Source organism: Macaca nemestrina, chromosome 18 (genome assembly GCF_043159975.1).
Source record: "Macaca nemestrina isolate mMacNem1 chromosome 18, mMacNem.hap1, whole genome shotgun sequence".
NCBI classification, from domain to species: Eukaryota; Metazoa; Chordata; class Mammalia; order Primates; family Cercopithecidae; genus Macaca; species Macaca nemestrina.
In genome coordinates, this window is record NC_092142.1 from 73,698,864 (window position 1) to 73,725,205 (window position 26,342).

Consider the following 26,342-nt stretch of genomic DNA (forward strand, 5'->3'; position numbering starts at 1 on the left):
AGCTGTGCCAACAAAAAAGAGATACCTGGGACTAGGCCTATTCAGCATGGCGGCTCCATCTTCCCTTCTCTTTGCCAAACCACGTGTACAGTAAGGAAGACACAGCACGGCGCAGGCCAGGCAAAGACCCCATCTACATAATAAGATTACGGTGGGGCCACCAGCTTCCTTGTGTGCTAAACGTCACACCTGGTCCACCCAATCTCTGGGTCCTATGTAAACCAGACACTGCCTTCTCAATCCTGTCTATGAAATCTGGTGCACTCAGCCTCGGGCCAGAATTCCCACTCGGTGCCCCTCTCTCTCGCAGGAGAGCGAGCTATTCTCTCTTCTCTTTCGCCTATTGAACCTCCGCTCTTAACCTCACTCCATGTACGTCCGTGTCCTTGATCTCCTTGGCACGAGGCAATGACATGCCAAGACATGCCCCAAACCACAACACTGCTTCATTTCTGGGGCTGATTCCCTTTTATCGCTGAGTAGCATTCCACAGGACAGAGGCTAGAGTCTGTTTAACCATTCGCCTACTGAAGGACATCTGAGAGAGTTTCAGTTTGGGGCTATTACAAATCTGCCGTTTGAGTCTTTGTTTTCTGTTTCCTGTTTCTTGTTCTTCTGTTTCTTTTGTCGTGCCTTCCTGTGCGTAGAAAGACTCGCCCTCACATAGAAGCTCCTATGCTCTTTTTCTTTTTTGAATATATATTTTTAAAATATAGACATAGGGTCTCACTATGTTGTCCAGACTGGTCTGGAACTCCTGGGCTAAAGTGAGCTGCCCACCTCGGCCTCCCAGAGCGCTGGGATTACAGGCGTGAGCCGCCATGCCCGGCCTCCTGTGCTCTTTCTTAACTCTAGCTGTTCTCTCTCCCTGGGAAGCAGTGCTGAGGCTCCCTATACCTTCTTCATAAGGAAATGGCTTTTACCTCTTTTTGCCTTGTGTCTGTGTTTTCCTGATTTGTGAAAATAAAAATAAGCCCTACTTATGGAAATCATATGGAGACAAGGCAGACAGAACAAAATAGTAACAATATTTAAAGTGCTTCTATAATTGCAAAAAAAAAAATCAAGACATAAAAATCTTTTCTTAAAAATGTGTGGGTCAGATAGACCTGAGTGTGAGTTGAGACACGGCTTTCCTTTTCTGGGGGTGATACTGTGATTTAAAAAGAAATGTACATCCGGTCTGTGCCCTGGTTCCTGACATAGAGCTCCTCAACCCTGTCATTTCCTGAGCAATAGGGCTGCTAAGAGAATCTTCTGTTCTGATATTTAGTCTTTGATCTGGGTTCCTAACACAGAGCTCCTACGACCTTTGTAATTTCCTGAGTGATAGGAGTGTCTGACACAAAGCTACTAAATCCCTTGGAATTTGGTGAGAGGAACGGCTTTTGTTCTAATGAGTGGATTCTTGGTGGCTTCTCAGACAGCCTCAGGATGGGGGCTGGTTGCCAGGGGAACCAACCCTGTGTGACTGTCCAATGTATCTCTTCATCTGGCTGCCCACCTGTATCCTTTTAAGGCCCTTTATAAAACATGAGGAGCCAGGTGCAGTGGCTCATGCCTGTAATCCCCGCACCTTGGGAAGCTGAGGCAGGAGGACTGCTTGAGTCCATGAGTTGAAGACCAGCCTGTGCAACACAGACCCCATTTCAATTAAAAAAAAAGAAGAAGAAGAAGAAGAAGAAGAAATACACAAATAAATGCAAGTAAAGTGTTCCCCTGAATTCGGCACATCTCCTAGTGAAACCCGAGCAGGGTGTCACTGGAACCCCCAATTTAGAGCCGGTAAGTCAGAAGCACAGGTCACACAACCTGCGACTTGAGACTGGCATCTGACGTGGGGGCAGCGTTGTGGGGGTTACCCTTAGCCTGTGGGATCTGACACCATCTTCAGGTAGATGGCATCACAACCTGGGAGTTGAGACTGGCATCTGAAGTGGGGGGCATTACAGGCTCCACTAAGAAACTACACACAGCACCCCCAATGCCACGCTGTCTTGTCCCGCTCTTCCTCATTGAAAACACCCTTCATATGAACTCAGCCAAAGCGACCTCCTCTGCGCAATCTCGGCCCTTGGTACAGTTTCTTCTTTCCTTGGAGGCCAACAGCACGTTTTGGTGTAAGCACTTACATACTTAAGTTTCCTGCCAGACTCCGCCTCCAGCAGGCCAGAGACCACATTCTGTATGGTTCATCTTTGCCCAAGTGTCTCTCCTCATGTCCAATACTTGATGAATTGTACCAGACCTCCTCAGATTTGAGGAAGAAATACTAAATTAGTGATATTGTGGCAACATAAACTTGCCAATGTGACAGAATGCCAACATGGGAGATTTATTTCTGATTCTGACAAGACCATTAGATTCTAAGAAGGATGTAGAAACCCAGGTGTTTCCCCCATGCCCGGGACCCGCCACTGGGTGCGTGAATCTTTGAGGGTGGGCACGCAAAGATAAGCCATAAAGAAGAGGGTGTGATTTGTCACCCTGTTTGCGGAACTATTTTGCTACAATTAGCAAAACCAACCCTTTAAGAAATTGTTCAGGGGCCAGGCACGGTGGCTCATGCCTGTAATCCCAGCACTTTGGGAGGCTGAGGCAGGTGGACAACTTGAGGTCAGGAGTTCAAGACCAGCCTGGGCAACATGGTGAAACCCTGTCTAAAATACAAAAAATTTAGCCAGGTATGGTGGCGCATACCTGTAATCTCAACTACTCAGGAGGCTGAGGCACAAGAATCACTTGAGCCTGGGAGATGGAGGTTGCAGTGAGCAGACATCATGTGCGCCACTACACTCCAGCCTGGGCGACAGAGAGAGGCTCCATCTCAAAGACCCCGACCCTAGGGTGGCTATAGCCTAGGTCCTCTCCTGCATTCCTGCTGCACTAAACCACTAAAAAGGAGGTGGCTTTCTCCCCAATCCTCTCAGCCACCTAGGGAACCACACTGAGTAAGGGAAGGAGCTCCCAGCAGGTGAACTTGGCGTCTTCAGACTGATGCATTTTTATATTAAATTAAACAAAACATAGTTGGCTGGGCATGGGTGGCTCACATCTGTAATCCTAGCACTTTGGGAGGCCGAGGCGGGCAGATCACTCAAGGTCAGGAGTTCGAGACTGGCCTGGCCAACATGGTGAAACCCTGTCTCTATTAAAAATACAAAAAACAGCTGGGCATGGTGGCACACCCCTGTAATCCCAGCTACTCAGGGGGCTGAGGCAGGAGAATCGCTTGAACCTCGGAGACAGAGATTGCAGTGAGCTGAGATCGCACCACTGCACTCCAGCCTGGGTGACAGAGCAAGACTGTCTCAAAACAAACAAACAAACACACAAACAAAAATTGTTAAAAGCAACATCGATTCTATCTATGTGACATTACCAACGAAAGCGTTATACCATTTGTGTCTTGGGGGGTTAGGGACAGGAACAAATAGTGAACGTGGTGGTTGCCCTGAGGCTTGCCCCTTGCCCCATCTTTTCCAGTAGCCTGCCTGAGCAACCTTTTGTTTCCGGTGTGCAAATAAGACTCCTGGGCCTGTTTTCTTGCAAAGGTACTTTCAAATACAGTTTGTATTGCTTTTATTTATTTATTTATTTATTTATTTATTTAGAAATAGAGTTTTGCTTTGTCGCCCAGGCTGGAGTGCAGCGGCACAATCTCAGTTCACTGCAACCTCCGCCTCCCAGGTTCAAGCGATTCTCCTGCCTCATCCTCCCAAGTAGCTGGGATTATAGGCAACCGCCATCACCCCGGAAAATTTTTGCATTTTTCGTAGACAGGGTTTCGCCATGTTGGCCAGGCTGGTCTTGAACTCCTGACCTCAGGTGATCCACCCACCTCAGCCTCCCAAAGTGCTGGGATTACAGGCGTGAGCCATCCCACTTGGCCTTATATTGCTTTTAAAAACAAACCAACAAAAAAAAGACTCAGGTGCTTGTAATCATCTATTCTGCGGCTGAGAGAATATCGGCCAAGGCCCATAACCAGACAACCAACCTGTTTCCAAACATGAATATTTTTAAAATATTAGACATCTGTTCTGGTAACTTGGAAAGTCAAAAGGAATTTCCATATTGAAGGAAGACATTATGTAATATTTTAAACTTGAAATTTTCTTCACACCCATTATTAAGATTTTTCAGTTTTGAAAGTCAATGTTCCTCTAACAATAAAATAAGAAAAACATCTCATTCTTGATGGGGACTGATAGGGACAGATTTTTACACTAGCGTGAGCGGTCAACAACAGAAAAAGATTGTTCTCTGCCAACGGTGTGATTTCACTGAGGAACACAACAGATCCTTTCTCTCCGTGTAAATCAGCCAACCTATTCTGTGATCACTATTACAACATAATTTGTGTGTGCAAATTCCTGGCTCGGCCTCCTCCTGTCATGCTCCCAGCAGGCCCCCCTGCTCACTCTACTGAGACACTGGCACCTTACCTCAGACCAGAGCCCAGCACTAAACTTCTGGTTCCACTGCACAGGATCTAAGTTCTTTCTTATATCATGAAGTTTCATGTCCAGTAATACAGGCGACGAGGTGTAAGCTTCATTACAAAAAAAAGAGTTCTGAAAATGGTTTTGACTACAACTTTCAGTAAGAAATGAGTTTACACTGTGATCCGGTGTACACCTGTGCACACGTGTGCTGCACACTCATAAACAAGTTACACAAAACATTTTCCTTAGTTATGTATGGTACATTCTGATCATTTTTCTCCTACACCGTTTCATTGTTTTAGATGCTGATTTTCCGCAGTAGATCAATGTCACAATCCACTAATGGGTCCTGAACTGGAGTTTGAAACACATGAATACACAATACTCTCATATTATGGGACATGTTCTAGTCCCTAAGTTAATCTACTTGGAACTGTAACATTCTAAGAAACAGAAATAGATATTTCAATATAAATAATAAAAAAGATTTCTTTTCACTGGCACATACAAAATGTGAAGTTGAAAATCATTCTGAAATTAGCCAGGCGTGGTGGTGCACACCTGTAGTAGTCCCAGCTACTCAGGAGGCTGAGGTGGGAGGATCACTTGAGCTCAGGTGATAGAGGCTACAGTGAGCTATGATTGCATCATCACTCTCCAGTGTGGGTGATAGAGTGAGACCCTGTCTCTCTCTTAAAAAAAAAAAAAAAAAAAAAATTAACTTAAAAAAAAGAAAATCATTCTGAAGAATTGGTGGACACAGGTGTTACAACTACTCAGAACACAGGCAAACACAGGCAGTGTGCAAGAGAACCCAAAGGAAGAGTGACGGCACTCACTGGAACCCAGCCCATCTGCACAGAGGCAAGGAAGACTGGCTTATTGACAGGGTCTCACTCTTTGCCCAGGCTGGAGTACAGTGGTACAATCAAGGCTCACTGCAGCCTCGACCTCCTGGACTCAAGTGATCCTCCCATCTCGGCACCCCAAGTAGCTGGGACCACAGGCATGTGCCACCACAACCAGCTATTTAAAAAAAATTTTTTTTCTTTTTTTGAGACGGAGTCTCACTCTTGTCACCCAGGCTGGAGTGCAATGGCATAATCTTGGCTCGCTGCAACCTCTGCTTCCCAGTTCAAGTGATTCTCCTATCTTAGCCTCCCCAGTACCTGAGATTACAGGCACCCATCACCATGCCCAGCTAATTTTTGTATTTTTAGTAGAGATGGGGTTATACCATGTTGGCCAGGCTGGTCTCAAACTCCTGACTTCAGGTGATCCTCCTGCCTTGGCCTCCCAAAGTGCTGGGATTACAGGCATGAGCCACCATGCTCGGCCTATTTTTAAAATTTTTTACCGAGATGGGATCTCCTTATGTTGCCCAGGCTGGTCTTGAACTCCTGACCTCAGGTGATCCTCCCACCTTGGCCTCCCAAAGTGCTGGGATTACAGGCATGAGCCATCGCACCCAGCCTATTTTTTAAATTTTTTGCAGAGACGGGATCTCCTATGTTGCCCAGGCTGGTCTCGAACTCCTGAGCTCAGGTGATCCTCCCACTTTTGCCTCCTGAAGTGTTGGGATTACAGGCGTGAAGCACTGTGCCTGGCCAAGGGAGACTTTTCTATCCATGCTGCACAGCAATCTCGTCCTCCTTCTGCTAGAAGAAATAAGAAGACTCTTGGGGTTGGGAAGAACCTTAAATGTCAAATTCTATTTTCTCCTGTCAGATGACAAAAGTAAATCAGCATTTCCTTTAAAAATCAGAGCACTGACTTTGGTCCTATTCAAAATAGCTACCTGCAATTAGAAGTAGGGTAAAAAATGATTCACCAAAATGTTGTTTAACTTTCTCTCTTTTTTTTTTTCAAATAATTACGAGAATTTTATTAGCCAAGGGATAGCAGCTGGAGGAGAAATAACAAACAAAAAAATACATCTTAAGAATCCTTAAGTACAGTGCATATTTACAATTTAAGTGTCATATTTTAGAAGGCCACTGTCCATCAGCTCAGTAAATGTACCAGCTTCTAAAGCCACAATGCCATAGGCCCATTTGTTGATTCAATTCCGACCCACTGTCCTCGGGCTCAGGAGACTGTATTTTCCATCTGACTCTGGTCTCTCCATTGGCTTCAGGAGAACACCGCTCGGCGGTTTAAGGCTAACATCTTACAGGGTAACAGCGGCCTGGAGCCAGGTGCTGTTCTCCATGAAAGCCTCCCCCTTGGCAGCTCAGCCGACACAGACAACACACAAGCGCAGCTCTGCACTTCTCCCCTCATCTTCCCACAGTGACAGCCACATCAGGTAGCCAAGCAGAAGAGAAGGCAGAGGCCCACCAAGAGCTGACACTGCACAGTCCTGGGGGGACCATCCTCCCATCTCACTGGGGACGAATTGAGGTTCTGGAGCCTCTCCCCTGACAGACAGCTTGTCAGAGGCATTTATGGGTCATCTGGGATTTCAGACAACACCCGTGGTCTGCAGGTTCAGAAAGTGCTTTCAAGCAGGCAGTGGCACCCACACCCAGTGGGACACACCTCCTGGGTCCGAAACCACTCCATCATGTGGCTGGTGTGGCCACCGTGCCCACAGGTCAGGCAGAAATTGGACGATCCCCGCACAGCCACATGGCAGATGGCACACTGGAACGTGAAGCCTTTGCAGATGGCACACTGCGTGCCACGGACCTCACTCCGGCAGTGGCTGCAGTACACGCCGAACTCTGGAAAGGGGCAGGGATGGGCAAAACAAGAGGCAGCATGAGTTGAGTTCTGAAAAAGGAAACTGGGGCTTGCTGGGAAGAAGGACGTCTTCCTCTTAAGACTCCGGCAGATTCTTAGACCAGTGGTTTGCATTTTCTGTTTTTTTGGTTTTTTCTTTTTGAGACAGAGTTTCACTCTTGTCGCTCAGGCTCGAGTGCAATGGTACAATCTTGGCTCACTGCAACCTTCACAGCCCGGGTTCAAGTGTCCTGCCTCAGCCTCCCGAGTGGCTGGAATTACAGGCACCTGCCACCACCCCTGGCTAAGTTTATATTTTTAGTAGAGATGGGTTTCGCCATGTTGGCCAGGCTTGTCTCGAACTCCTGACCTCAGGTCATCCACCTGCCTTGGCCTCCCAAAGTGCTGGGATTACAGGCGTGAGCCACCGCGCCCAGCCCATTTTCTGTTTTTTGTTTGTCTGTTTGTTTGTTTTAAATCAGAACTCCTTCTGAGCCACTGCACCTGGTTGAGTACTGTATTTTCTCAGGGGTCCCACGTGGAAACCCAGTGCCCCACAGCATGGGGCAGCTGCATCTGATGCCTCTTCCCACCCCGACGGCTGGCAGGGCCTGGCACGCAGGAGATGTTGAACAGGTGAAAGAACTGAATGACTCAGTAGTAACGCTTCAGCAGAGGGCAGACTGGTTTTACCAACGCCTGCTACTGCCCACTCGCCACTGGCCCAAGTCAGGACACCACGGTGCTGCTCCACCGCCGGGCAAGGACTGGTTCCACTGGGCTACCCCGAGTGAAACCTGCTCTGTCTACTCTGCTGGCAATAATCTCCTCATCAACTGACCCTCCCGCCTCTGCTGGCCTTTGGATGAAAGGCCATTTCTTACTTAAGTCCTCTGACTGCAGGGGCAGTGGGGTGGGGACTGGGCCCCATCACCGCCTCCAGACCATGGACCTTCTGCTGGAGGCCAACGTCACCCAGCTTCACCAGCCTTTCCCCCTTCTCTCTGTGTCATCTACGGACATTCTGGAGACACGCCCCCATTCACTGGAGACTTGTTCTCGGCTCTCAATTTTCTCTCTACCCCAGATCTTAGCACAATCCTGGAGGTCTCCCAAACCTACACCACTAACCCTGTGCCCACCCGGCCATTCAGGTCTTTGCCCTCGTCCCTAACCCACCACCACTAACCCTTTGGTCCACCTGCCCCTTTCTAGCTGCAGTTTGCCCTTTGGCCAACCTGAATTACATGGACTCACTTTATAATAATCACTTGTTTTGCAAATGCCTTCAATTCCTTTGCCCATCTCCTGCACCACCTGGCAAAACCTCTACCCGGGATGAACCATATCACCTGCCCATTCCATGCCTGCCCACAAGAGGCTGAGCAATCCTGCAGAAAGGCCCATGGTCAAGAAATGCATCTCACTTCATACACACGATCACCAACAGACACAACACCTAGTCCTGCACAGAGCCTGTGTTCCCTTCTGTCCCCGAGAGGGTGACTTCGGGCCTCCGCCACATTCAGCAAACTCCTCCCTCAGGCCTTTTCTCCCCGCTCCTGCACCCGCCGGCCTCTCCTCTCACTTCCCCTCATCATTACACCGGCATCTTCCAATCTCCCACCTCTCCTTCCCTCTTACAACGGAGGGAGGGTCCTTTCTTCCAGCAGAACTGGCTGTTCTGTTGAATGACAATTGGTGGTTAGAAAAATACGCCAGTAAAAACTCCTCTGATATGTGGTACCTAAGGGCATATTTTATGATAGTCCCAATTAAGGCAGATCCTGAGACAAATCAGACTAGTTTGATAATTTTGGTTTCAAAATAGCTACGTCTTCTCCCTCTAAGCATAATTTTTTATATTATGTACAAACTTTGGTTATATTCTCATGAAAAGCCTAATTAGTTGAAAACTCTCAAATTTTCATTACTGGTTTTATTGGCCAACATTTAACATTAAGAGAATGTAAATATTGTGTGTTCAGGTAAATGTAATTCTAATGTTTAAAAGGGTTTGTTCTTTGGTACTTGAGATAACTGTAAACTTAATTATACTCCGTATCTATCTGGGTAAAATTATTAAAATGTCATCTCACAGTACCATTAATAATTGTGTTTCTCTACAGTGAATCAGATTAAATATAGGTTTCAAGATCCTTGTTAACTTTAAGACCCTGAACTAATATTTCATTTCATTAATTAGTGAATGATCTTTGGGGGGATCTGGACAATTTCTAAGGAGATCTAAATTCACAAAGACAGAAAACACAAAAACCCCAGGACGCCCTCCCTTGCCTCTTCCCGGTATATACACAATGGGATGGCTCAGCAGACGAACCGGTTGAGAAGGATGGGCAGACGCCCGCGGGCCTTGCTGGTGCGCGCCTCCTCTCACCACTTTAGGGCATACAAATGGATGTGGAATGTGTTCCCCAAACAGAGCGGGCAAGGTGTCTCACATCTGGTTGCCTTTAGAATTTTCCCTGACAATCCACTAAGAGTGTCGGTCGCCAACGGTTCCAGGTTTTCTCTGGGTCTCTGAGGGAAGAAGAATGACTCCGGGAGGCTGGGGCTCTACTAGATACAAATTGCAAAGCAGATACCACTTGCCAAGTATGAGATATGAATCTATATTCAATATAATCGACGTGTTCTGTTAGTTCATCAAAGAAATGTTCCAGTTTTATTAAAACGATCAGTCAATGTGCTGAGGGTATTGTCTTACTGAATGTGCTGATAAAGTTAGTATATTTTAAAGTTAAAATATTTAAATTTGCTGGTTTTGTGTACATCTCAAAACACACACACGCACACACAAACACACAAAGGTATCTTAACATTTTTAAACAAAATCAAATGATATACACTTTAAGAGGAAAAAAACAATACTTCCTAAGAAAACTGTTTAGTGACAAAGAAAATGTCAAATGTGATTCTGTGCCAGGATAAGAGGGTTCCCTACAGCACCAAAATAATCTCACTTGACAGCTGGTTAATTTCTGGTGCTTTTTGTCATGCTTTTGAATTATATTAAACAAAAATCTACTTCTGAAAAGTCTAGGGTTCTTAATTATTTGCTGCTGTGTTTATTTATTTATTTTTATTTATTTATTTATTTTTTTGAGATGAAGTCTCGCTCTTGTCACCCAGTTTGGAGTGCAATGGTGCGATCTCAGCTCACTGCAACCTCCGCCTCACGGATTCAAGCGATTCTCCTGCCTCAGCCTCCCGAGTAGCTGGGATTACAAGTGCCTGCCAACATGCCCGGCTAATTTTTGTATTTCTAGTAGAGAGGGGGTTTCACCATGTTGGCTAGGCTGGTCTCAAACTCCTAACCTCAGGTGATCCGCCTGCCTCAGCTTCCCAAAGTGCTGGGATTATAGGCATGAGCCACTGCATCCCGCCTGCTGTGTTTATTTTAAATATCATCATTCTGAACCAAGTATGTTACAACGTCTTGTCTTTAGGCATATAATAACTTATGCTTATATCGAATCACCTCTGACAACTCTTTCTCAAAATGCCTTTTCCCAAATTTGGAAAAATAAAGCTCTCACTGTCTTCACATGTCGGCTACATGTAGAACTCTCCAGATGACAAGTGGCCAACACTACAGATTTGTTCCCTCACTATAGGAAGGAGGGAAGCCAGAAATGACTGGGAATGTCTGGCATTCTCTATACTTTTAATAGTTTAGCATTATTGTAAAAGCTCTTGTATTTGTTAAACCCACAATATGAGAAATCAAATAGGGAAGTTCAACCTCCCTGGGGAACTTTACTTAAGTGCAAGATTATTAATGGGAATTTTTCCACAACTTCTTTCAAGATCAATAGAAGGATACTCATGTCTGTTACAAAGACTGGCATATCTTTCAACAAATTTATTTTTTAAACTTATGTTTAAAATGAAAATACAGTACTTGGCCGGGTGCCGTGGCTCTCGTCTGTAATCCCAGCACTCTGGGAGACCGAGGTGGGTGGATCACCTGAGGCCAGGAGTTCGAGACCAGCCTGGCCAACATGGCAAAACCCATCTCCACTAAAAACAAAAAAATTAGCTGGGCGTGGCGGTGCACACCTATAATACCTGGAAGGCTGAGGTAGGAGAACTGCTTGAACCTGGGCGGCAGAGGTTACAGCGAGCCAAGACTGCACCACTGCACTCCAGCCTGGGCAACAGAGAGAGACCTTGTTCCCCCCACAGCACCCCCTCCACGAAAAAAGAAAACAAAACTAAAAAGAAAATAGAGTACTCCTTTCGTTTGGCAGTAACCTTACAAACACTTTACGGGATGAATTAAAAGAGCCTGGAGATTTGTCAATATCCTCAGAGTCCAAAATATTTTAGTGTTGGGGAATCACTAACTGAATCCTTAGGAAATGATTACGTGTTTTTCTGCTCCATACGATACTGTTATCATAAACTAGCCAGAGCCATTTCGCATTATTGCCAACTGCCAGTTTCTGCTTTTGCCTCACACTTGCCTAAAGTCACCTGCTATAAACAATAGGTCAGAAATAGAAACTTATAGAAGACATGTCAAAATAAAGCCTCGTTAGGCACTAATAAAGGTACTCTTCACTACTGATATTACTGAAGATTCCTGAATACCAACTTTCCAAATAAGCTGACACCAGCCAGAAGCAGTTTCTCATGCCTGTAATCCCAGCACTTTGCGAGGCCGAGGTGGGGGTATCACTTGAGCCCAGGAGTTTGATACCAGCCTGGGCAACATGGCGAGACCCCATCTCTACAAAAACATTTTCTAAAAAATTAGCCGGGCATGATGGTGTATGCCTGTGGTCCCAGCTACTCGGGAGACTGTGGTGGGAGGGTTGTTGAGCCCAGCAGGTCGAGGCTGCAGTGAGCTGATCATGCCTCTGCACTGCAGCCTGGGTGACAGAGTGAGACCCTGTCTCAAAAAACAAACAAGCCAAACACCATTGCCACCAGGAGACACTTGTCAGGCTGTGGAATGGATCAGGATTTCTAGGACTTTTTGGTTCAGAAGCAGATGACTTTAGTGAAAGCAGATGGGTAGAGATTCCAAGATAATTAGAACAAGAATTACTTAGCAGGGACTGAATACAACTGATGGAAAAATTTAATTCTGGCTAATGATCTATTTTCCACTAGAAAGGAGAAAACATTCTTTCCTTTTTTTTGCTCCATCTCTACCCCTCAGTTTAACACATGATAAACATTGAAATGAAACACTCTGACAATGGTATCTTATTCCAATTACCTTCAGGAGGAAAAAAAATCCAAAAAAGATCTTAATATAGACTACAAGATACCAAATCATTAGGAAACCTTAGAACAATAATTCCATAGGAAATATCATATGTTGATTAACCTCATCTGCAGAAGTGCTCAGAACAATGGGTAAGTACCACACAAAGGCCTTTTCTTTCCATGACAAAATATTTATACAGGTTCAGTGAGTCTGCTGGGGCTGGGTGTGGCGGCTCATGCTCCTAATCCCAGCATGCTGGGAGGCTGAGATGGAAGGATCACTTGAACCCAAGAATTTGAGACCACAATGGACGACATAGTGAGACTCTGTCTCTATTTTATAACAATTTAAAAAATAAAAAATAAAAGAAGCTGCCCTCCTCCTTATCACGATATACATGGATAGATCAAATTTACAGCCAAGGTTGTGCCCAAAACATCACATTTAGATTCAAATCTCATTTAAATTAGGTATGATATGGCCAGGCACGGTTGCTCACGTCTGTAATCCTAGCACTCTGGGAGGCCAAGGCTGGCGGATCCCGAGGTCAGGAGATTGAGACCATCCTGGCTCACATGGTGAAAGCCTGTCTCTACTAAAAATACAAAAAAATTAGCCAGGCATGGTGGCGGGCGCCTGTAGTCCCAGCTACTCGGTAGGCTGAGGCAGGAGAATGGCGTGAACCCGGCAGGCGGAGCTTGCGGTGAGCCGAGATTGCGCCACCGCACTCCAGCCTGGGCGAAAGAGCAAGCCTCCATCTCAAAAAAAAAAATAAATAAATAAAATAAACTAGGTATGATAAGTCATTATGAAGGGGAGGAGATTGCTTCATATGTGGACATGCAGCCCACAAGTCCTCCCAGGAAACTTCTTTGGCTTAGGGAATCCCAGCCTTGTACAAAGTACAGATGTCATTTCCTGACAGGCCAGAAACACTGACTACCCTGAGGATCACAGGTAAGAGGCACAGGACGACAGGATAGGTTTTGCCAGTGAAACTTGATAGGGATGAAATGAATCATTCTTGGGTCCTAACAGACAAACTAACAAAGACCATAAAAATACTCCCAGCACACAGAACAATCAAAGCATGATTCCAAGGCTTTTCAAAACTTCCAGGAGGAAGCGAACTCCAAAGGTGCAGGATCATATGGCTCCAGTTTGTCAACCATACAACAAAAAGTCTTGTGTATTAATCAACATCACCTATTACACAAAAGTAAATAAAACTGGCCAAAGAAATAAGACGTTAAATTAATATACTGAACCAATAAACTGCTGAACGAAATTTAGGTGAGCAGCTCTGTGCCTCTAGGGAGGGAATTCTCCCCATGAGGAGGCTGGGAAAGCAATCGCTTTGCTCTGCCACCATTAAGACCAAGCACATCACATACCACAATCAGAAACAAAAACAAAAACATCATCTTATATCCTGAGACTTTCTTTAAGGGAATACTCTATTTAACAGTATCCCCATAAAATGAATGAAACCATGAGCCCCATCTGTAAATACTGAATCCCAATGAAACTAACTTTGTCCCTCAAATTTGCTATGCTGAAGTCTGTGGATATGGGATGATCAAGGAGGTGGAGGTTGCAGTGACCCGAGATTGTTCCATTGCACTCCAGCCTGGGCGACAGAGCGAGACTCCATCTCAAAAAAAAAAAAAAAGAGAAAGAAAAGAAAATACTTCTTTTACTGCTTTTGTCTGTGAGTCCATCTTTTACAATCCTGCCCTGCTTTATAAACCTTGTGACATTGCTTTTATTGAAATTAGGATACATTATTCATCCTTAACTACCATTAAGTCTTCCTGAGTTTGTATTTCAGACTCTCTGACTGCACTACAGACATCTTCACCCGCCAAACCACACTTTTTATTTCTTCGTACATCCCACAGAATCCAGCATGACACTTTATAAAAGCAGATGTCAATAAGGGTTTAGCTAACTGATGGGCTGATACATCAGCTCTGTATCTCCATGATTCATATGTTTTCCTGAAAACTAATTTTTAAAAGACAAATTGCTCCAGGCCATCATTAATCTTTTCCTGAGATACTGTCATACATTTAGATGCTCTGAAAAAATGTTGCCCACATAGCATTTTGTGTCTTTACATTTCTTCAGGTACACATACCAACATAATCTCTGTTAAAATAATCCTTGAAATTCACTACCTAAACCTACATATTACTCTAGTTTGCTTCTTCAAATAGAAACTACCAGGTATGGTGTCTCACATCTGTACTCCCAGCACTCTAGGAGGCCGAGGCGGACGCATCATTTGAGGCCAGTAGTTCAAGACCAGCCTGGACAACATGGCGAAACCCCGTCTCTACCAAAAATACAAGTGGTATTTGTATTGTATTTTACTATCTTAACTAAAAATTCCTATTAATTGTATTGTATTTTAGTGTCTCTACTAAAAATACAAGTGGCATGGTGGCGGGCGCCTGTAGTCCCAGCTACTTGGGAGGCTGAGGCATGAAAATCGCTTGCACTTGGGAGGCAGAGGTTGCAGTGAGCCGAGATCGCATGACTGCACTCCAGCCTGGGCAACAGAGAGACACTCTGTCTCAAAAACAAAAAAAAGAAAAGAAAAGAAAGGAAAAGAAACTATACCTACACAATTTAAGAGAGTCAAATCATTCTACACACCTTATTACAAAACCCAGCATTCCCTGCCACTGCCCACCTCATCACTCCCTAGATGAAATCCTTCCATTCATTTAACTGTTTCTTTTTTGTTGTTGTTTTTTGCTTTCTTTTTTTTGAGATGGAGTCTCACTCTGTCACTCAGGCTGGAGTGCAATGGCATGATCTCGGCTCACTGCAACATCTGCCTCCTGGGTTCAAGCGATTCTCCTGCCTCAGCCTCCCAAGTAGCTGGGATTATTGGTGTGCGCCACCATGCCTGGCTAATTTTGTATTTTTAGTAGAGACGGGGTTTCACCATGTTGGCCAGGCTAGTTTCAAACCCCTGGCCTCAAGTGATCTGCCAGACTTGGCCTCCCAAAGTGCTGGGATTACAGGCGTGAGTCACCATGTCTGGCTGAATCCGAATTCTTTACTGCAACTTACAAGCCCCTGCCTGACACAATCCTAAGTACTCTACACTCTAATTTGATACCGCTCTTCTCCCCACTGTACTCCAGCCACACCACGCCACCTTCCTTCGCTTGTTCACAACGACAGTCATTTCCCTGGGGCCTGACCCTCAGTGTGGGACGCTCTTTTCACCACTCTGCACTGATGGCTCCATGGTTCCTTTAAACCTTCAGACCGCAGCTCCTTGGAGGCCTTCCTAACACACCTCAATTCCTCTCTTAAGATTCTCCCTCTCTGTTCTCCCTGCCCCCACATCGTTTTTGTTTGCTTGTGAATATTTATTTGAAATTATTTAATATCCCCCCCCACTCAGTTGTAAGCTCCATGCAGGGAAGGAATGTGTGGGCACTGTGCCTAAGAGGAGTTGGACACATAGAGGAATAAATGAAGAAATATCCATCCCTCTGATCCACGCTGGAGTACTGTATATAAACTACTTCTATTGCAATAGAAATTTCATCCTGGACCAGGCGCCATGGCTCACACCTGTAATCCCAGCAATCTGGGAGGCCGAGGCAGGCATATCACCTGAGGTCAGGAGTTCGAGACCAGCCTGGCCAACATGGTGAAACCTCATCTCTACTAAAAGTACAAAAATTTAGCTGGGCATGATAGCAGGCACCTATAATCCCAGCTACTTGGGAGGCTGAGGGAGGAGAAGTTTGAACCCGGGAGGCAAAGGTTGCCGTGAGCCGAGATCGCACCACTGCACTCCAGCCTGGGCGACAAGAGTGAGACTCCATCCCAAAAAAAAAAAAAAAAGATTTCATCCTGTTAGGAAATGCAAGGGCTTTTCAGAAGCTTGGAATGGACTCAAAATGCCTTTGAAATTTCTGCTTAGAAATGAGAAGCTGAAACTTCATTCCAAGTCTGATGCTGTGGACAAATTAAATTACAGGATCTTTCAGACAGTGATAGGAAGAGAGAGAGAAATGCATACTCACCGATCCCTTTGTGAGGGTCAGGAGGACAGGAGACAAACTTCAACACTTCGGCTCGCTTCTCTCTCAGACCCCAACGGTAGAGGATTTCCCCATAGCATTTCTTAAAGTCATCAAATTGCTGGGTGTTGGCGGGGTCCAGGAGCCTGGAGAAAGTGAAAAAGATTTCCTGTCAGTTCCTTTAAGAAAAAATGAGCTTGATCCTAAATGGCACTTAATATGCCCTTCTTAAAGCAACAGTCCTGGCCAGGCACGGTGGCTCACACCTGTCACTCCCCGCACTTTTGGAGGCCGAGGCTGGCAGATCACTTGAGGTCAGGAGTTTGAGACCAGCCTGGCCAACATGGTGAAACTCTGTCTCTACTAAAAATACAAAAAATTAGCTGGGCGTGGTGGCATGTGCCTGTAATCCCAGCTACTCAGGAGACTGAGGCAGGAGAATCACTTGAGCCTGGGAAGCAGAGGTTGCAGTGAGCTGAGATTCCGCCACTGCACTCCAACCTGGCGACAGAGTAAGACTCTGTGTCCAAAAAAAAAAAAAAAAAAAAAGGCGCAAGAGTTGTGATTGTGGAGAAACTGGAGTCCTGGCATCGCAGCTCTCACCTGGGAGGGTGGTTACCTTTTATTTTTATCATGCTGGTCGCGTTCCCGCTCCCGGGGATCACTGCAGGTCAGACTCCCAAAGCGGAGCTCTTCCGGTGAGGATTCTCCCCAGGGGGAGGACAAGTGCTCTACCTCTCTCCCCGCTAAAGAAAATCAAATGCGAAGGGAAGATGGCAATCAGAGAAGGCATGGAAAATATCTGAAGTCTCATAAGACCGCGTGTGGCCAATGGATTTCCCAGAAGAAAAGTAAGTGAGGCTGAATACTCTGAGAAATGTAACTAAACAGAACTCTTTCCTACCCTTACCTTTTTGCCCAGGTATTTATTACTAAGAGAACCTGATAGCTAAGTACACACACATGATGCTAAAGCAAATGATGGGCTGGGCATGGTGGCTCATGCCTGGAATCCCAGCACTTTGGGAGGCCGAGGCGGGCAGATCACCTGAAGTCAGACGTTTGAGACCAGCCTGACGAACATGGTGAAACCCATCTCTACTAAAAAAAAAAATACAAAAATTAGCTGGGCATACTAGCACGTGACTGTAATCCCAGCTACTCGGGAGGCTGAGGCAGGAGAATTGCTTGAACCTGGGAGGTGGAGGGTGCAGTGGGTCGAGATCACGCCATTGCACTCCAGCCTGGGCAACACAGCAAGACTCCATCTCAAAAAACTAACTAACTAAATAAATAAATAAAGCAAATGACGGCACAGAGATATAGTGGAATGTCATGTAGTCATTATTTACAAAGACTTTTTGAACAATATTTGCTCATGATTTAATTAAAAATAGAACACAAAGTCACATATATGGAATGACCACACTCCTGCACACAAAGAAATGGATGGAAATGTTCTAGAACGTTAATGGACGCTATTCCTAGGTGGGAGATCAACGATTACAATTTTCTTCTCTAATACTTCGTGTTTGCTTTTCTTCACTGGGCATGAGCTACTTTTGAAATCAGGAAAATTAAGATCATTTTAAAAAACTGTTTCTTAAAAAAATTCCAGGAAATACAAATACACCTACTCCACAAATAGCTTTATGATCAGCTGGAGTCAGATCCAGCTGTATTTGTCTACACCGAAAGCGTTCGTGGGAAGGAGTAGGCGGCAGATGAACATGGAAAGGGCATGTGAAGGAGAAAGGATAAGGGTTGGATTTTGGGGGTGAACAGCGGGAAGTCCCATTGTCAGTTTCTCAAGGTTATGAGAGGAAAAGCAACACAGCAAAAGGCACAAAGACCCCCAGAACGTGGCCTGTTCAACCTGCAAAGCCAGGCCTCCAGCAAGAGGATCCCTATCACAGTACATGTAAAGAGAAATAAGAAACAAGAAAAAATATGGAGACTAAGCATCAACTAAAGCTTACATATGCACAGCTATCAGAGAACTAAAAATCCGGCGTGGGCTAAGTCATTTCCATACAAACCTATGTTCCAGCCGCCAGTGCTGAGCCCTGGGTCTGACATACTGGAGCACGAACCGGAAGAGGTAAAGCTAGGCTACAGATGGAAAGAGAAGAACCAACAGGACTAGCATCAGAATACTGTTCCCCATGACAGTTCACATTAAGAAAACAGCAGGCCAAGCGCGGTGGCTCATGCCTGTAATCCTAGCACTTTGGGAGGCCAAGGAAGGCAGAACACCTGAGGTCAGGGGTTCGAGACCAGCCTGCTCAACATGGTGAAACCTCATCTCTACTAAAAATACAAAAATATACTGGGATTGGTGGTGCATGCCTGTAATCCCAGCTATTCAGGAGGCTGAGGCACGAGAATTGTTTGAACCCAGGAGGCAGAGGTTGCAGTGAGCTGAGATCGTGCCACTGCACTCCAGCCTGGACAATAGAGTAAAACTCCATCTAAAAAAAAAAAAATCAGACAAAACCAGAAAAGGACAAACTTACATATCGACTATGGGACACCACAAGATTAGAAGAACGGTTGGGAAAAGGCCCAAAGGGGTTTGGTATCCCCTGAGGCCGAGACTGGGCTTCGAACACGCTACAGAGCATTGCCAGTGTCTGGACATCCCGGAGCCGGCAATAGTGAGCCAACCTGAGGAAAAGGTGAGAGGAAAGAAGACAAGTCAGGAGGAGGGACTGAGGAGGAACACGATCACAGTCATGGCGTGTTACTGTCACGGGGTGGGATGGGAGGATTCTTGATTTGGCCTCAAAAACCGTCAGGAATGGGGGCTTTCTACAGATCCAGTGGTTTGACCTACTTTGAGTTTGCCTAAACTTGTTTTGGAATATAAGACATCGACGTATTACAAATGATCTACAGAACGCATCTCAAAGCCTCTGGCTAACACTCAGGCATGGGCTTAAACATGAATTGGCTTCTCCAAGAATTAAGTGGACTAACCTGACATCTGAATGAGCCAATACACGCTCTCTGTCCTCCCAGCTCCAAGGAAGAATCACACTGCTTTTGGGGGATTCCCATACATGCCATTTATATAACCTAAAGCTACATGGAAGAGCCCAGAGGACACTGGACCACCACAGTATGCTAGCAGGCAATCGACTTTGGAGGTGCAGTTATGAAGATGAGCTATTAGGTAAGAACAACAAGGAGTGTTTCTACTCTTTAGGTACTCATATCCCCTTTGTCCTTTCAGGAAGATTAGGCTAGAATGTGAGTAAGGAATCAGAGGGGCTTTGCCTTTAAGAATGAATAATATTACTGTCTTCCTATCACTCAATGTCTAATATTTGTGTTTTCACACTCACTATCTTATTTGAGTCTTACACGAAGTAGGTAGAGCAAACCTTATCATCCCTATGTTAGCGACAAGGAAACGGAAGCATGAACACGTGTCCCGGGGTGGCCTTAATGCATAAATAAAACCTCAACCTGAAGGCAGGAGCGTTTCTCTCCCCAGGCCCTGGGCCTCCAAGTTATGGAGATTCAAATGGTTTTACTTCGTGTTAAATTATATTGTATAGTATATTCCAGTTTGCCACATGTCAGTGCAATAAACTGAACACAAAGGCAATGTTTTCTCGAATTGCCTAACAGGGTGAAAGTGTCGTGGTCTCTGGCAAACATGAACACCAACACACAGTTCTCAAAGGTGAGACCCTAGAGCTTTCAGGAAGAAACTTACCATATCATGAGCTCAAACTCCTGTGTTCAGACTGACGTGATTTGTGGACTAACGCATGAATCTCTAAAGGATACATGAGTCTCAGGGGTCTCAAATCCTTGTCATAAATGACAAGTATTGTATAGTTCTGTCTGCTGTAAGAAGTTTGTTCTGCACAGAAATTATTTCAGCACTGAAAGGAAAGATCCTACTCCTTCCTTTCATTCCTCGGGCCTCTGCACCTTTCTCTTAGGTGATGACATTTCAAGTGTTCACAGACCAAAAACGGACATCACTCATTTTTCTCACTTTTAGCTCTCATAACCTACAGGGACTCCAGCAGCTGCCGCCCAAATGGATGTCGAGCCCAGGGTGTTTCCAAATCTGGGTCAGATTTCGGACCAAGGCAAAGATCTGTAGCTACCGTAGCCAGCGACCAAACCTGGACAGATCAAAGAGAAATACAAACTCAAACTGGCAAGGACAAGAACCGAAACCGTGAAGCAACCCCATCTGTCTTCCATATAAAACCCGATGCCTTGCTACTCTGGGGGCAGCAAAAGCTGGAACCTTATTGAAATGCAGAAGTTTAGGTCCCAGTTAGTTCTACTGAATCAGCGTTTACATTTTCACCAACTCCTTCGGGGAGTTAAGTGCACTCTAAAGTTTGAGAAACACTAGGCTTAAAAACTTCTCATTAAAAGCAAGCTTCAGAGAAATGACACAGTGTAATAATTTCAATGGGTCATCTACTTAACCACTAACTCACATGACTTTTTATTTTATTTTACTTTTTTGAGACAGAGTCTCGCTCTGTCGTCCAAGCTGGAGTGCCGTGGCACGATCACGGCTCACTGCAACCTCTGCCTCGTGGGTTCAAGCCACCCTCCTGCCTCAGCCTCCCGAGTATCTAGGATTACAGGCATGCGCCACCACACCTGGCTAATTTTTGTATTTTTAGTAGAGATGGGGTTTTGCCATGTTGGCCAGGCTGGTCTGGAACTCCTGGACTCAAGTGATACGCCCACCTCGGCCCCAAAAAGCGCTGGGATTACAGGTGTGAGTCACTGTGCCTAACCTCACATGACTTTTTAAAATGCTGCTTCATCAGAAAGTGGGGTTGGCAGGGAGGAAAAAGACAGTCTGTAACACATTTAAGATCTGTCCTTCTTTACCTGAATAATGAAAGACTTTGTTGCCTTCATTATAAAAGTTTCAGTATCCTCTCTGAAGCTAAAATGTAAGAATAATAAAAATAGGCCAAGACAAAATGGATTTGGCTTTCTTTTTGTTGACATCAAATCTGAGGAATACCTCCCGACTTGAAATCCCATGGGGCCTGGAGCCATCGAGCAGAAACCAATAGCCACTAAGTGTCTATTTAAGTCCAAGGCATAGGCTAAACCCATCATGTCATAAGCAAAGCCCCCACCCCCACAATACCTTTAAAAATCAAATACAGCGGACCCCGTGGCTCACGCTTGTAATCCCAGCACTTTGGGAGGACAAGGAGGGCAAATCACGAGGTCAGGAGTTCGAGACCAGCCTGGCCAATATGGTGAAACCCTGTCTCTACTAAAAATACAACATTAGCTGGGCGTGGCGGCACACACCTGTAGTCCCAGTTACTTGTGAGGCTAAGGCAGAAGAATCGCTTGAACCCAGGAGGCAGAGGTTGCAGTGAGCCAAGATTGTGCCACTGCACTCCAGCCTGGGCGACAGAGTGAGACTCCGTCTCGGAAAAAAAACAAAATCAAATACTATTGTCTGGAAAACCTTTCTTAGTAGCAGCACATCACTGTATACCCATTAACTGGAAAACATTATACTAGACTCTGAGATACTCGAAAGAAGATATGGACTTTGAATCAAGGAGTTTGCAATCTTAAGGAGAAACAATAGGCAAACAAAGACACTGAGAAACAGGTAGAGAAGCATTAGGCATGCAAAATCAATTAAATCATGTAGCACTAACATAGTTGAAAAATATATAGAAGGTATTATCGAAAAGGAGAAACCTGAAGTTCACATTCATCTCTATAATCAATGACCTAGTGAATCAGTACTAAAGGAAGTTGATGACTTTCTGGGATAAGATAAGATGTTTACTACCCTGGCTAAAAATTTAGGCATGTTATTTCCTCACTGATAATATACATTTCCTAAATGTCCTTAACAGAAACAGTGACTCTTGCATTTACTTCTGCAACTCTTTGCAAAATAGTAAACATATCTTCAACACAAGCATAAAGAACAAAAAGGCTAGGTGTGGTGGCTCATGCCTGTAATCCCAACACTTTGGGAGGCCAAGGCAGAAGGATCGCTTGTAGCCAGGAGTTCAAGACTAGCCTGGCCAACATGATGAAACCCAATCTCTACTAAAAAATACAAAAATTAGCTGGTCTTGGTGGCATACATCTATAACCCCAGCTACTCGGGAGGCTGAGGCAGGAGAATCACTTGAACCCGGGAGGCAGAGGTTGCAGTGAGCCGAGATCATGCCACTGCACTCTAGCCTGGGTGACAGAGTGAGACTCCATCACAAAAAAACAAAAACAAAACCAAACCACTGAATGGTGTATTTTAAATGAGTAAATTGCATGGTAGATGGGCTATATCTCAGTTAAGCTGTTTAAAAAAATACAGAGATAGTTTGTTATAATACACTGATAATGTTGCTGCAAAGATGAAGAAAATTTAAATATTTGTCATGTTAAATCATATTTTAAAACTGAACATCTCTATCTAAAGGAACACTTTGGTAAATATTTCATAAAATGAAGCATTTTAGAAAAAAAAAAGAATTGAGGGTGCAAATGGCAAAGAAATGGACACGCAAGTTTAGCTACACAGCAATCACCGTGATACTGGAACAGAAAAGAGATGTATAATAAAAAAAAAAATTAATCAATGCTTTAGGATCTTCCCAACTAAGCACCAGGAAGAAAAATTTCCAGATTTGGAAAGGCACTCTAACCCTGCAGACTGGCAAAGAAAACGGAAAAGGAATTCCAAATCAAGACACACACTGTGAAAATGTCATTAAACGCCAGTGACGAAGTAAAAACAATTTGCTCCTGAAGAAAAATCCAAATCTCCACCAAAAGGGATGGACAATACCTGGACAAGATCCTTTCTTCCAACAAGCAAGGCAGAAGCGGCATTCTTCTGACACGTTTCCTGAATATCATTCACATTCAATCTGAAATGTTTTTTAAAGAATTAAAAATTTCATTCTAGTGTAACTTCCCACATCAACAAACAGATGAGAAACTGCCTCTTTGTTTGCTACTCAAAATGTTTTACTCTGTGTTTGCCTTGGGCCTCCTTCCTATCTGACTCAGAGGAAAAGCTTAACTAGAGCTGATGCTAATACATCTGTGGGTTCCAGCCTGGGGAAGATGAAATTGCTCACCTCTTTAAAGTCAGGAGGGGAGGCCATACTCAAATACCAATTTACCAACCAGCTTTTCTATGGAGTTCCCAAGCCTTGAGGGTTGAATAAAAATGCATTGAAATACATGCGACACTGACTATGGTTCCTAACAGAAAGAGTAGTGTGCTATGTACAGACTACAAAGGAAACACTTTCTGTTATGAGTTCGAGTTTAGGAAGAGGCAGGGGAACTGCAGGTGGCCTCTGCATGCCAATTACTCACCTCTCACTTCCGTCCAAACAAAAGTAGCTGTGCTTTGTATAATAGCTCTTCTGCTTTGTAAAGCAGCATGCCTTGTACAATACTCCACCCCTTTGAACGTGGGTGACACCAGGTTGATGGGATATGACTTCTGTGATTATGTTATTAAGCAATTGACTTTGAAGTCACCTACAGAGAGACTATCCTGGGTGGGGCTGACCTCGTCAGGTGAGGCCTTAGAGGGAAGGTGAAGCATATGTGAGCCATTCCTGCTGGTCTCAAGACGAGATTTATAGACAAGTTCTACAGCTGCACGGGTCTGAATTCTGCTGACAACCTGAACAAGCTTGGAAAAGGAGTCTGTGCATCGGATGAGACCACTGCCTGGCCAATGCCATTTCAGCCTGCTGAGACCCTGAGCAAGGACACAGAAAAGCTGTGCCCAGACTCATGACCCACAAAAACTGGAAGATGAGAAATGAATGTTGTTGGAAGCTAAGTTTGTGAGAATTTGTACACAGCAACAGAAAGCTAACACACTGGGCTTCTCCTGAAATTGCTTTTGAAGAAAGGATTCCCACACACAAAAAAAAAAAAAAAAAAAAGGTTTGCTAATCCTAGCTAAGTGACGAGTACAGCAGACTTGAAATTTTGTACTTACATGTACAGTTCTCCCAGCGATTTGTGAACAGGCAGGAGGCACGCAACATCCTGGATGATGACTTTCCCAGCAGCCTTGATCTGTCGATTGCCAGAGTCCGATCCCTCACGCTTACTTTTCCATCGCCTTGATTTCTAGGGGTAGATGAAAGGATGTAACTAATGGGGACTTTGACAAGTGGAAACCAACAATTGCAGAGCTCATCATGTTGGGGTCATTGGTAATTTGCACTTTTTAAAAATTACATCATGCCTACAATTATAGGAATCAGCATCTGTAGGAAATAAAAGGATGAGCTCTTGATCCAATAATCCTAACAGGAAAAAAGCACCTACTGCCGGGCTAGATACATTCTGCAGGTGCCCAGAAACATGTATCAGGAAGCCAGGATTAATACATTAATTAATGAATTTGAAAACAGCAAGTAAATAAGTTAGTAAAGGCCACAAAAATGTGGGAGAACAATTTTTAGATTGAAATCAGTCCTAGGTTCAAAATTCCTGCCTGAAACTAATCAAAGTTTCTTTCCTTAGGCAGTTTGAACAACGTTTGTTGAAAATTTATTTCAGACATAGCAGTGTGTGGGCTCTGCAAACCTCAATCTGTAGTAGGAAGACAGAGAAATTTTGCAGCTTGAGGAGAATTACCCCGTTTTTCTGGAAGACTTGAATTATTTCCAAAAGTGATCTTTCTCAATGTCAAAAATACCTGATTTGAGGGGCTTGGGTAATGGACTTGAAATATCGTGGGCAAGTTTCCCATTTCCCCAGGCTTACCTATGGGTGGCTACATATGTGAGGAGTCTGTATGTATGAAATGAGAGATGTCCTGGAAAACTCGAATTATCAGAGCACAGCCCCATCTGGAATCTTTAAAATGACAAGCCAAGGAGCAGGATTCTATTTTATTACCAGAAGTTAAAAAGGGGGACACCAAAGTGATTCAACTAAGGAAGGAATGACATATTTATTAGCAAAAAAAGGCAAAAGGAGCTAGTAAAAAGGGCCTCCAATTTGGAATGAGAAAAACCAAGATTTCCAGGTCTTATTACTACGTGTACTGGCTCAGTAGGACCCTGCGCAAGTTTTCATTTGTTGTGAATTTAGCCTAAGGCATGTCACTCTTTGTTCGCTCACTGACAACTTATGGCCAATCATGACCTCTGTTGTTCCAGTCTCACAGGTTAATGAGCGTACAATGAAGAGGTAGGGGTGCAAATTAAACGGAAAAGTGTACTCTAGAAACCTGTAATTATTATGAATGTATATAAGCTCTCGGGAATTTAAATTGGATCATTATTTAGATTACTCACAAATAAATTCATTTTCTGTAAGTGATTTTTATACAATCATTCTTCCATAAATTAGCCTTGGTCTCAAGTCAGGGGTTTCTGACCACTGATATCCCATTTAATCCCCAAAGTTGTCCAATGCATGTAACTTCCTATAGGGTTATCATGTGTCTTAGAACCTACTAAATTCAGGACATGTGGAGTTAGTTCAGGGCAGGTAAATGAAGAAGTTTAGCTAAAGTATCTGTCAATTGTTTATCGTCATTTGTAAATGCATGTATGCATGTTACACTATCAATTTGGAACTTTAACCCGTTTGATCTTTTTTTTTTTCCTTTTGAGACAGAGTCTCGCTCTGTTGCTGAGGCTGGAGTGCAGTGGTGTGATCTTGGCTCACTGCAACCTCCGCCTCCTGGGTTCAAGTGATTCTCCTGCCTCAGCCTCGCAAGTAGCTGGGATTACAGACATGCGCCATCATGGCGGCTAATTTTTGTATTTTTAGTAGAAATAGGGTTTCACCATATTGGCCAGGCTGGTCTTGAACTCCTGACCTCAAGTGATCCACCCACCTTGGCCGCCCAAA

At 44.5% G+C, this 26,342-nt stretch overlaps 1 protein-coding gene across 8 annotated transcripts in view; it reads right to left on the reverse strand.

The window, feature by feature from the left end:
• Positions 1-5,831: 5,831 nt before the first annotated feature.
• Positions 5,832-26,342, reverse strand: part of LOC105491538 (WD repeat domain 59) — a 116,411-nt gene continuing 95,900 nt past the window's right edge. For 2 of the 8 annotated variants that reach the window (XM_071084951.1, XM_071084957.1), the window contains 8 exons: positions 24,469-24,602; positions 23,290-23,371; positions 20,499-20,611; positions 18,983-19,133; positions 18,506-18,578; positions 17,086-17,212; positions 16,470-16,612; positions 5,834-7,174 (listed from right to left, as the gene is read on the reverse strand). In XM_071084951.1, the coding sequence (XP_070941052.1) occupies positions 6,939-7,174; positions 16,470-16,612; positions 17,086-17,212; positions 18,506-18,578; positions 18,983-19,133; positions 20,499-20,611; positions 23,290-23,371; positions 24,469-24,602 (1,059 nt within the window). In that variant the 3' untranslated portion in view covers positions 5,834-6,938. The other 6 variants (XM_071084953.1, XM_071084949.1, XM_071084955.1 and 3 more) reach the window with 5 other exon arrangements.